The sequence below is a fragment of the Astatotilapia calliptera genome, chromosome 23 (genome assembly GCF_964374335.1).
Source record: "Astatotilapia calliptera chromosome 23, fAstCal68.1, whole genome shotgun sequence".
Taxonomy (NCBI): Eukaryota; Metazoa; Chordata; class Actinopteri; order Cichliformes; family Cichlidae; genus Astatotilapia; species Astatotilapia calliptera.
This window is the reverse complement of record NC_137443.1, coordinates 9,160,279-9,172,508: the sequence shown is the minus strand read 5'-3', so window position 1 is coordinate 9,172,508 and position 12,230 is coordinate 9,160,279. Positions and strand designations below refer to the sequence as shown.

At 44.1% G+C, this 12,230-nt stretch overlaps 1 protein-coding gene across 7 annotated transcripts in view; it reads right to left on the bottom strand.

Annotated features, from left to right (window-relative positions):
* The window catches only part of palld (palladin, cytoskeletal associated protein), a 69,032-nt gene that overhangs the window by 7,410 nt on the left and 49,392 nt on the right, over positions 1–12,230 (bottom strand). For 6 of the 7 annotated variants that reach the window (XM_026159976.2, XM_080297874.1, XM_080297875.1 and 3 more), the window contains 5 exons: positions 5,909–6,592; positions 4,903–5,047; positions 4,487–4,588; positions 3,058–3,096; positions 1,886–2,107 (listed from right to left, as the gene is read on the bottom strand). In XM_026159976.2, coding sequence (XP_026015761.2) covers positions 1,886–2,107; positions 3,058–3,096; positions 4,487–4,588; positions 4,903–5,047; positions 5,909–6,592 — 1,192 coding nt within the window. The remainder of the gene's footprint in view (positions 1–1,885; positions 2,108–3,057; positions 3,097–4,486; positions 4,589–4,902; positions 5,048–5,908; positions 6,593–12,230) is intronic. The other variant, XM_080297876.1, reaches the window with a different exon arrangement.

Genomic DNA, 12,230 nt, shown 5'->3' with positions numbered 1-12,230 from the left:
GGACCCCTGCCTGGTGGCTTGGATCTCCGACTACCTCACCGACAGACCACAGTACGTCAGGCTGAAGGACATCACGTCTGACACAGTGGTCAGCAGCACAGGAGCACCACAGGGAACTGTGCTGTCCCCTCTTCTCTTCACCCTGTACACCTCTGACTTCTGCTACAACTCTGAATTATGCCATATTCAGAAGTTTGCAGACGACACAGCCATCATGGGGTGTATCTGGGATGATCAGGAAGAGGAGTACAGAAGTCTGGTGAGGAACTTTGTCGCATGGAGTCACACAAACCACCTGCAACTCAACACCTCAAAGACTAAGGAACTGGTTGTGGACTTCGGGAGGTCTAGAGCAGGTCCACTGCCGGTTCAGATAGAGGGGGAGGAGGTGGAGGTGGTCAACAAGTACAAGTACCTCGGGCTGTGGGTGGACAATAAACTGGACTGGTCATGCAACACAGAGCACCTGTATAAAAAAGCCCAAAGCCGACTGTACTTCCTCAGGAGGCTGAGGTCTTTTAACATCTGCAGGAAGCTCCTGAGGATGTTTTACCAGTCGGTGGTTGCTGGAGTACTTTTCTATGCTGTGGTGTGCTGGGGGAGCAGCACAGCAAAGAAGGACTCATCCAGGCTGGAGAAACTGATCAGGAGGGCTAGCTCTGTGGTCGGCATGAAGCTGGACACTCTGGTGACAGTGGCAGAGAAAAGGACATTAAAGAAACTGATGGACATTATGGACAATGCCAGACATCCTCTGCACACGGCCATAAACAATCAGAAGAGTCTGTTCAGTGACAGGTTGCTTCTCCCAAAGACAAGAACTAACAGACTTAAAAACTCCTTTGTCCCACACGCCATCAAACTGTTTAACTCCTCTCTGGAGGGGAGAGGGAGGGGAAACAGGAGGACAAAGGAGGGAACAACTAAGCTGTAGTGCCTCTTCACCTCACTGTACAATACCTTGTGCAATACTTTTGTAAATAGTCAACGGTGCAATAGACTCAATACTTGAAATGTGCAATTCACTTGTATTTTTATTTTTATTCCTATTTATTCTATTTATCCCCTTCGTATATTTTATTTATATTCTCTCTGTATTTATATATATGTGTGTGTGTGTATAACTCTGTAACTTCTGTCGGTGCTGTGCTTTTTTGGAAATCGAATTTCCCAGAGGAACCCACCCGAGGGATTAATAAAGTTCTATCTTATCTTATCTTATCTCTTAGATTGACAGACAGATTAAAGACATTGCTTTTGATTTACTGGGGAAGCTTTGCCCCAGTCCTCACCTGTAATCATAAATGGGTAATGACTTAAAGAATAAGATCGTAGCTACAAGTGGCAGAAAGGCTATTCCTGGAAAGGGTGAATGGGCTCATTAAAGACTGTAGGAAGACAGGAATAGTAGAGATGCTGCTCTACCATATCAAAAGGAGGCAGTTGGGGTTTTTTAGGATTCTACTAGAAACAAGCTGAGGAGAGATGGGTTTAGACATCTCTTCTTGGGCTGCTGCTCCCTGCCACCTGGTCTTAACTAAGCAGAACAGGATGGATGGATGAATGAAAGGTAATACTCCATGAATATTTGGCCCCTATGTCATTTCTTATTTTTTTCCCATTAAACCTGTCAACACAGTCTGATTAATACACACAGAGCCAACCAGCCAGTTAGTCCCAGAGTGTATTCCCGCAAAGAGCCTCTCCTTATCCCAGTGTACAATAAATGTACAGTATATACACTTTCCATCAGCACCATCACATATCAGGAACCCCCTCAAGCCAGGAATTTGAACCTTAATAAATGCTTCAGAATAACATATGAATCATCCCAGCTGTGTTTAAGTGCGTTGATGTTCTCTAAATTCGATGTAGACCCTCTCACCTTTGGTTTGGGGTCTCCTTTGATCTTGCAGGAGAAGGTGACTGGCATGCCCTCAAAGACTTTGTAGTGTTTGAGTTTCTGGTCGAAAGATGGTGCCACCCCTCGGCCACCAGAGTTCTCATCGTGCTCCACGTCATCGTCCGATTCCTCCACCGGAGAACGCTCCAAACGGTACTCGATCTCACTGATCAGACGCTGCTCAAAGCTCGACACTTTGTATTCCTAAATAAGTAAAAGAGACAAAAAAATAGATTTAGACAAACACTGCAGCAGAAACACTGCATTAGTGAGAGAGAGTGAGTGGTTTGTGTGAACCCATAGCGAGTGCAAGTGCATTTAAAAGCGTGAGGACAGCTATCGATACAACCCATTTTGCCCAATTTTAACTTTTTACAAACTCATAAAACTGTCTTCAAGGTTACTGAAACTACCAACTTTCTCCCAATTTCCTAACTGTCTTTACCCACATGAGGCACTCCTCTATCTCATCATCTTCATCAATCTTTCAGTGCTGGAACTCTGAGGAGGCAGTGGAGAACATCTGCAGAGCAGCTTGCTCTGATGACACATCACACAGATAATGACAGGCCTCCGGGCACAGCTGCAGAGCCAACATATATCTTCCTGAACTTGCTGTGCTGCTTAGGATCACAGCAATTATAGAAGTCCTGAACTGGCGAGCTATTATCCGGTAATAATACAGAGGCGGCTGGTTCCATGTTAAAATCTTTCAAAGTAAAGATGTGGCCTAAAACTACAGCATGCACTTTGTGATGGCAGCAAAGTGAGGACAAACATATGTGGTAGAACCAAATGTGCTGATTGATGGTTATGTTGCAATTAAGCTCTCAACATGCTTTAGTATCTAAAATTTATATTGCACATTAAATGAAAATAGGCAGTAAAAGGTGCAGATAAGGACAAACACTAAACACTCTTTTGTGAATATTTGCAAACCAACCGCAAAAAGCGACCAGTGGATATAAAAGCTGAGTGATCAGTAACAAATTCTGTATCCCTGTATCCTTTCTATAACACTTGTTTCCAAATAAGATAACTGTCACACCTGATCCCGCTTCAGTTAAACTGTACACGTTTATGATTTTTGTGTGCATAGCTTGACACAGTGATATTTTAGAGTGAAAGAAAAACCAGGAGAAGGTGTCAATAACCTTTTGAGGGTAAGAGTCTCTATCAGATGATTTGTCTTCCTGTTGGGAGAAAAAGAGGCTTTGTTTGTGTGTCTGTCATGATGGATTAAACAGGGCAAGAAACAGTTGTGTTTTAAAGTTTGCTGTTGCTAAATTCTTTATATAAAAGATGGAAGTAGCCACGGTGATGTGAACCACTGGTTTGTGGATTCCAGTTTGGGAGCCATCATCCTTACTTATTTTAATAAGCGAATCTATCTAAATAAAAAACTGAGGACACTAGCGAACTGTCAGTTACTACTAAGTATATTTTACTGCTTATTCGAATAAAAATCAGGATAACATATAGAAAATAAACATCATGCTGTATTAAAAGAGACTTTAAACTAGTTATTGAGACCATAAATCCATCAGAAAAGTGTCTACTGGGGACAGAGATGATTGGAAAAGAAGGGTAATTTTCTCATAGACTTCTAAAGATCTAACCTTTTATTTCCAACCAGATAAAGCGCCCCCTGCTGGATGTTAAATAATCTCAGTTTGAGGTACTTCCATATAGGCTACGTCCACCTCTTATAGTCTGGTTTGTGTGCATGTTCAAACTTACCTGCTCTCAAAAGAAAAAAAGAATACAAATACATGCAAGACACTTTATCAAATACAAAGTGGCATAATGCACTAGTGCTGATGCCTTTGCAAGCTTCGCCATGCAAACTAGCTGTATTGCTCTAATCAGCTGAGTTGCTCCGCATACAAAGAGGCAGTAGCACATAGGGGTGGCAGAGTGCTAACTCTGACATTGTGGACACAAGATGTGATATGGGGATGTTTACTGGCAACTTTCATGTAGTCTATGTGTGCATGTTGCTGAAGGATGATAATGCATCACTGTGATGTCCTCCATATAGTCTGATTTGAATCATTATTGGCTATCCCAGTCTAAAATGCTATTGAAATACACTGAAAGATCTAAAAAACAAATTAAGGCTTTGATTTCTCTTTCTTTGTCTTTGAAATTCATAACCAACTCTGTGGGGATGTTGTGCTTCTTTTCTGTTTCTCCAAAGTGACTATTTGGTGTCTAAGAGAGCCTTTGAACAACATGTTTGCAGCAACACTTGGTTCTAGGAGTTTGCATAAACAGAGCTTTTTATGGAGGGCTCTGGAGGACTTTGCAGTGTTTACACCCTGCTTTCATAACGTGCACTCAGCAGTGTTTACAGTGGCTTGGGGTGGAGGAAAGCCAGTGATCATGAGATAGGAATGACACCAGCGAAGTATCAGTGGACACACAGAGAGGTGCATGTGTGGTATGCATGCAGCAGGGGGATTTGTGCCGGTGTAGATATGCTGGTAAAACGGTTTCATGCCTGTGTGATTTCAGGTTTGTGCGTGTGCTGTTTTGTTCCTCCCTCCAGTGTGTGTGGATCCTGATAAAGAGCTGCCGTACCTGTGTGACTGGCTCCTCCTCTGTGTCCTGTGTGTTTAAGACCGTGGCTGCGTTGTCAGCACCCAAGAGCCTGCGAGCCATCTTCTCCTCATAGGTTAACCTCTGGAAGCAGTGATTAATGGGGTCAGTGCGGGTTAGTGTGCGAGTTAGAAAAACACACACTTTTACACTGCATTATTTGTATCTAAGCCTTGTGTCAATAGGGGATCGATTATATGTGGAGGAAGCATAATGAATTTCCTTGAGGGTGCATGAATCAAACGCTCTTTGAATTTTTCGTTGGTTGGATATGTTGGGACACTTGTTATTCCGTGTTAATGGTTACTGAACAAGCTCATTCAGTAACTGTCTGCAAACACACTGTTCAGTATTTTACTAAGAATTTAACACACCCACATACACCTACAAACACATACCTGTTGACCATTGCTGATGCGCTCCTCTTTGAAGCGCAGTTTTCTCTCCAAATCCTGGATGACCGCATCCTTGGATCCCTGAATGTCTGAGTCTGAGGCGATGCGTGGTGTCTTTGTGACAGAGGACTTCCTTGGAAATGCTTTGCTAAAAGAATGACAAAAAGTTGAAAATAACCTTTATTTATTATATAGGAGGACTTGGTATTATTTCCACTGTCTGAAACAAACCGTTATATCCCCCTTACCCTTCCCTTTAAGCCCCTCGTAAACAGAAGTTTTGAACAGCAGGAAAGTGGCTGAGATCAATATAGGGTCTGGCCCCCCGTCACTGTGTGACTCACATAATCTCAGCACCTCTTTCCTCCATGGCTGCCCCACTTGCTTTCTAACATGAACCCTTATCTGGACATGTTCAGCTATAGCATTTCGCAGTGTGTCTTCTTATCTCTCACAAGTGCAGCAGGAATTCCAGGAATAGCAGGGGGAGTTCGGGAGTGATGAAAATTTACTGGCAAAGAGCTAAAAGGCGGAACGTCCTTGATGGAAGGAAAAAAAAATTACTCTCTTCAGGGACGCCATCAGACGAGGATTATCTACACACAAACAGATTTTTATCAGCTAACTCAATAAGCAGAGTGCAAAATCAGCTAGATACTCTGCAGAGTGATAGATTTTTAAAAAAAATATAAGCTAACGTTATTGTTTATATTAATTTCAACAAATCTTTCCGTCTCGAGGACTTTGTGTATATTTTTTTCCCCAATTGGGGTGAGGGCCTTGCACCTTTTGAGCAACTTTTGTTTATGTGTGTGGGGTCTCTAGTTGGCATTTTCCTGTAAACATGCTGCAAAAAAATGTAAACATGTCATCTTCCATCCAGCAGCAGACATTCTGCACTCAGCTGGCAGCAGTTAGTGCCTGACACACAGACTGTGCTGGCCTGATGCTGCTGACAGACTCTGTAAAAAAATATATGTGGTTAAAAGTGTATTTGAATGTCACTTACACAGTCCCGTTGCCTTTAGGAAGACCCATGGCATTGACTGTAGGGCTGCCAGGTGTGGAAGGTGTGGAGGGCAACACTGAGGAAAGGAAGCTGGAGGCAGGAGATGGAGGGACGGAAGAGAAAGGCGAGGACATATCTGAGTATGCTGGAGATGTGGCTACGGGTGGAAGGGGAGGAGGAGGTGGAGGAGGAAAGTCTTGGGCGGGACCTGATGGAGAGGACAGGCTGCCGGAGCTGAGGAAGGGCGGAGGTGGAGGAGGGAAGGAAGGAGAGCTTGGGGACTCGAGGCCGCCCGCCTTGGTGAAGGTGGGCATGGTGACCCTGCTGAAGGACTTGTGTGAGGTGGGTGGAGACAGAGGGGATGACAGGCTGGATCCAGAGGAGCCAGAGGACTGGGTGACGTAGCCCGCCCCACCGGGGCTCTGCGCTGCAATGAACTGCTTGGGCCGGGCATAGTTGAATGTGCTGGCTTGCATGGCTGTGCTGTTCTCCAACTCCTGGAAGGAGGGAGGAGGTGGGAGAGGTGGGGATGGAGGAGCAGGTGGAGATACTTCCTGAAGTGGCTGCAGAGGTGGAGGTGGGATTTCCTGATTCTGCTGCTCCAGCTGCTGCTGCTGCCAGTTGGCTGCTTCCTGCTGCTCCAACAGAATCTGGTCCTGCAGCTGCTTCAGCTGTGCCGCGTTCCTGTGAAGAACAACCAGTCATCAGAAAATAAAGTTTCATAAAAATGTTTTTTAAAAAAAACCCTGAGGGGCAGATGATAACAAGGTAACAGTAAAAATGTTACAAAATCATCTGTTTTTAGTTTATGCATGACACAATAGCCTGGTCTCAATCCAACTGTAGTCAGAACAAAACTGGCAGGAAGGTTGGAGGCCAGATGTGAACATCATCAATGGAGAGTCAAAGTGTTTGGAAAGTCAAGTGAAGTTAGCAAAGATGTAAATTATTAAAGACGCAAAGCATTTTCAGGATGACATCAGCACTCGGCCGTCAGCCTGACAGTTGTCAGCAGGAGTCGAACTGTGTGAAATGTTTTTCCTCTGCTCTGAAGGTGATAGCTTGTCAGGCCAGAGGCTTGGGCAAAGTGTTGGTATGTGTGCAACTTCTGGGAGGAAACCACTGCACGAGCGGCACCGACTGATAGTTTATCAGCCTCTAGCCTCTAACAAAGACTTGTTAAAAACCCCGACTGTTGACAATACATCAAGCGTGGCGCTGGAACCAGATGATAAGTGCAACAGTGAAGAAAACAGCTCTGTTCCTGTTGTTCAGCAGCGTTGAAGTGGATGGACAGAAAACTGGGGTATAAGCAGAGCTGTGGAAAAGTAAAACCCCAGGTGTGGCTCCTCAAATTTGCAGAATGAAGGGGAAAAAAATGCAATATTTCTGTGTCATTTTGCCAGGATCGTGATTTATTTTTGCACAGGCGTGGTCAATCAGTTCCTGTGTCATTGTGGAGGAGACGGAGGCTAACTCATAATGTAAAGTTTCAGTTGTCGAACCAGGAGGGTTTTAAAATGTTTTGAAAATCACAGGACATGAGTGAACTCTGAGGTGCTCTCCCTGAGGATCAGGAGGCCGTAGGTCTTTGGGAAAAAAGGATGAAAAGTTATAAACCTTGAGTCTACAGCTCACATGAGCATGTGAGACTGATGAGTTCTTCACAGGCTGCCTGCTCAGAATATACTGTACATCCCAGTGGTGCGTGTTGTCAAGAGTCCACCAAGTTCATGTGCCCAAATCTTTTCCAGATGTTGAATAATCAGCGGAGCGTTTCCACTATTTTTCATCTGTGACAATGCAAAGAAAACCCCCTCCCTCTCGGCTCGGGGTACAGATTTACAAATGTCACCAGTGCTAATTTGACAAAACTGATAGTCGTAGCATAATTTGACACGAGTCCTGCCAGATGGACTAAAAGAACAATTGTATCAACAATACCTCGGTTCAGATGTTTCAAACTACTTTTAGCTTTTGCCATCTACTCTCGGTGATTTCATTCAGCCTACCATTTATCAGTTGTAGGTACTGCATACATACTTTTACCCTTAATTGGAGATCATCACATAGACTGTGTCCTAGGCAAGTATTTTGGTAATACACTCCCAGAAGGGAATTCATTGGCTCAAATAAAAGTCAATAATTCAAAAACATCCCCTGCAGTCATTCCACCTGGTGCTCCCCTTACAGGACTCACTGAGCACACAATCAATTCAGTGTCCCCCCCCCTCTTTGTATACATTTTCCTTTACATTCCCCAAAGGTCTCCTGTTTGGGAGTCCACCAAAAGAGCTCTTTTACAGGAATAGTTTGGCAGCTCGTGAGGCTCACAGCTCTCCGCAGCGGTTTGATTCCTTTTTTGGCGGTGTTCTCGGAGGCATAAGCACCCTGCCCGTCTGCTCCAGCAGAGAGGAAACACTCTTAATTTCCTCAAAGCCTCATCCCACTCTCCTCGACACAATGCTTTACTGCCTCAGCAGGGGAAGACCTCAAAGACCTTTTTAGCATTTACCTACACTTTTGACACTCTCTTAGAGCTGAGTATAGTATTTCTGTTGGAGAAGTTAGTGTTTCCCCCCTCTTTTATGCTGTGTAAGTAGGACGAAGGGCAGATATTATCCTGTAACTGAGTTCATCCCTTTGTCTTAAAAAGAGCTCTTCACTTTCCAAGGGGTCTTCATTCATTATAAGTCAAACTATACATTATTACTATACAACAATATACTCCTAGTGTCAGTCAGCACTGAAATGCATTTCACTTCCAGCTAAATGCCATTTAGCATAGTCGGACTCTAATTTTACTAGATAAGACTGGACTCCGACTCCCATTTGGACATTTGCTTCACATTTGAAAGTGCATGAAAATGTTATGTTAGCTTGTGTTTGAAGCTGCACGAATAGTTTTATAGTCCACTCTAAAGTTTACATGAAGCAAGTGACCAGGAGTCTTCCAGACTTCTATGACCCTGCAGCTGTGCAGCCTCCAGCTCTCATCATCCGCACCGCTGTGACCACAAAGTGCATGACAAGCCACTACACAATGTCCGACTTCTTCATCCCATCTGCACTCCAGAAGAGCAGAATCCTTACTAAAACGTGACCTATACCTTGAGTAGATGATTACAAGTTGTTTAAAATGCGCCGAGAAGCAGAACAGGCTCCCATCACTCGCTCTTATTCTTTGTTCTTGCGGCGAGCGGGTCTGAATTAGGAGGGAAGTGTTCCTCTGTCGTCAAGCCAACGGCACTGTGTTTTGCTGTTCTGGTCTGAGCCAGCTGGCCCACAAAGCGCTCTGCTTCGCTGAGAGAAAATGCTCCAGCTCCTCTGTCTGTCATTCCAACTGTAAAGCAGCATTACTCTTATGTCTGTCTTTTTTTACCCTCTCTCTTTTTTGGTGGTATAAATAGGCAATAAGCCTTTGAGTCTCCTCTTATTTTCATCCTGAAAAATACTTTCCTTGGGCTGGATCCTGTCTTTAAATCCCTTTTTTATAAAAGGAAAAGGAGGGAAGGGTAAAAAAAGGGCTAAGAGGAATCCATCTCTGCAGTTTCTAAAAGCTCAATAAACAGACTCCAGAACAGCTTGACAGTAACTTAATTGAAGGACTCTTTTACAGCCCCGTGATGTATCAGCCTGCTAAACACTGAGATGTGCCAGATGCAGTGGGTCATTACCAGCAGCATGCTGCTTTAATAAATGAAGACCTCAACCTTCTAAATATCTGTGCTTGCACTGTACTGTTTGTTATTGTTCAGGAAGCGCAAACAAAGTGCGTGAGAAACTCATCCACTGTTCCACCGACTAACGAAGCAAGCTGGGAGCCATCCACAGGTTTATTTGCCGCCCATCTCGTTAGCTCTGCAGCTGGCTGTAAAAGACGGAGCCGCTTTATTAGACCCGTCCAGCTGATGACAGGAAGCGTACGAGGGAGAAGGGGGAGAACAGGAAGTTGTTGAGTGTACATCATCAGTAATGAGGGGTTTCCTTCTGTAAACAACAACACGAGGAGAACTGAGGCTGCAGTTCTCAGCAGCCTCAGCAGGAAGACTGAGGAATGGCTTTAGTGGGTATTATGCTTTCAGGCTACAGCAGACCCTATTGTGTGTTTGTTTCTACAAACACCTGTGGCTGGGTAACAGCACGGCTTCGCAGTCTGTAAATGATTCATAGAGAAATAGCGAAACTAAGCTCCGGTATCACACCTACAACTCAAACACTGCCTGGAAATAGTGTCGCACAAATGGTGACTTAAATCAGAGACCGAGTTCAAGAGAACTGTGAGATTAAAATCACACAGTTGCAGCACAAAAATGGGTATAGATATTGAAACACACATCTGGTTCACAGCTACTGTTGCTTATATTCACCGGTGAGCATTGCATCATTACTATTACGTGTGTCAGCACGAAGCTGTCCGATGCCCTCGAGCAAAAACACACCATCAGTCTGACAAAGTGACAGATTGACACACTGTTAGTAAGACTGTCTTGTTTAACTGTGCCGGAGGAGTCCCTTCTGACTCAAGTTTCCATTTGCTTACTTTTTGTGTTATCCTTCCCTAGAAAATGTGTCATGTTGAGAATTTCTAAACTTTGTGAGTACAGAGAAACTTGCAGTAAGTCTTACATGTACAAATCTGTTGTGTAATGTTGTGAAATTTTAATTTACACATGGCAACAGCTGGGAAAATAATTCTGACACAACACAAAGAAGCCTGCGCTCTTTTCATTCTCTCTCTGGACTCCCTTGTTCATATCTGCCCACCTCTACTTACTTTCACAAGAGAAAACGAGCTAACAAAGAAACCGCTCCAATTTTCCACGAGCATTTCAGAATAATCTCACAGGGTTGTCTGACGCTCAGAATCCAGTCTGCTGCTGCTTCATCTGCAGCCGCTCTCCATCATTCAGTTCTTCATCTCAGTGCATACGTTCTCTTTAGCTTATTTTCAGCCCCACTCTTCCCTGGTATACCTCCACCTCCTCATTCTCTTTGGCTCTAATTGCACACACACCACATAAAACAGAACCAGACTGTTTTCCTTTCTCCCCCTCTCTTTAAAGCGTAACACGGAGCATTTTTCTTATTCCAGCCACACCAAAAAAACAACAAAAAAAAAAAAACAACCAGCTTACGGCTGCCCGATCACACACTTCCACTTTCTCTCTGCCCTACTTTCTCTTTTTCTCTTATTCCCCCCCCCCTCGCGCTCTATCTGGGCTCATATTTCATACGCAAGGTGAAGAGGCTCTCAACAATCAGCGAGCCCTGCTTTTCTCTATACACCTCCATCCATCTCTCCCTCTTCTCCCCACTCCTCTGGCTCAGCCCTGATTGTTTTTTTCCCCCTTTCTCTATAGAAGGAATGCTGAAGACATTCTTCGGTGGATTGAAGTGGGAAAGACATCGCCATCAAATGGGATTAACAGCAGGAGTGGAGGGAAAGAAGGGTAGAAGGAGGAGGCGGATGAAGGAAAAGGAAGAGCCAGAGAGAGAAAGAACTCAGTCAGTGAAGAGTTACAGCGGAGTAAGTCAGAAGTTTTTTCCACCTAACAGACTATTGTGTTAACTAATCCATCTGACTCCACAGAGGCGCTCTGCAAACAAATGAACCTCGCCACATAAACACAGTCGCACTGCTGGAAAGAAAACTAACAAACTAACTTCAGCTAAAGTCGCTCATAGTGATGCTACTCTTCTTCCCCCCCCTTCTCTCCTTTTTCTTCTTTTTCTCTTTGCAGTCCAAACTCGCTGCCTTTCTAGAGCCTCCAAAATGAATGGTTATCACACTCAGCCTCCGTCTGCTCCTAAACCACACACCAGCTCTGACAACATATGATTTAAACATTAACATGTTGAGCTGGTAAACCCGGAGACTGTGAAGGAAAAAAAAGCTGCTGTTTATTCTACCTCAGTCGTTTGCCTCCCTTTTCTTCTCCTGCTCTCTATTTTTATTTTACTGACAAAGTGTTTCAGTCAGAAAATGCAAATAAATTCAAGAAATTCTGAGTTTTTGAAAGTTAATGAAAAGTCCCCAAGCTTAATTCAATTGAGATCTGAGTTTAGACAAGTAAAAGAAAAAGCTTTACCTTGAGTGGTAATGTCTGTGGTGGAGATATTTCCCTGCAGGAGAGTGGACTGCAACTGACTGCTCCACTTTCAGGTAGGAGACGCATATATAGCAGTGAGCGGCCAGACAGTGACAGACACAGTCTCTCTCTCTCTCTCTCCCTCTGAGTCAGTCTGTCTGTGAGCTCCTCCTCCTACACAATAAAAGCATGCAGTCTGCCAGCTGAAAGCCGGCCCTTTCAGAATAAAC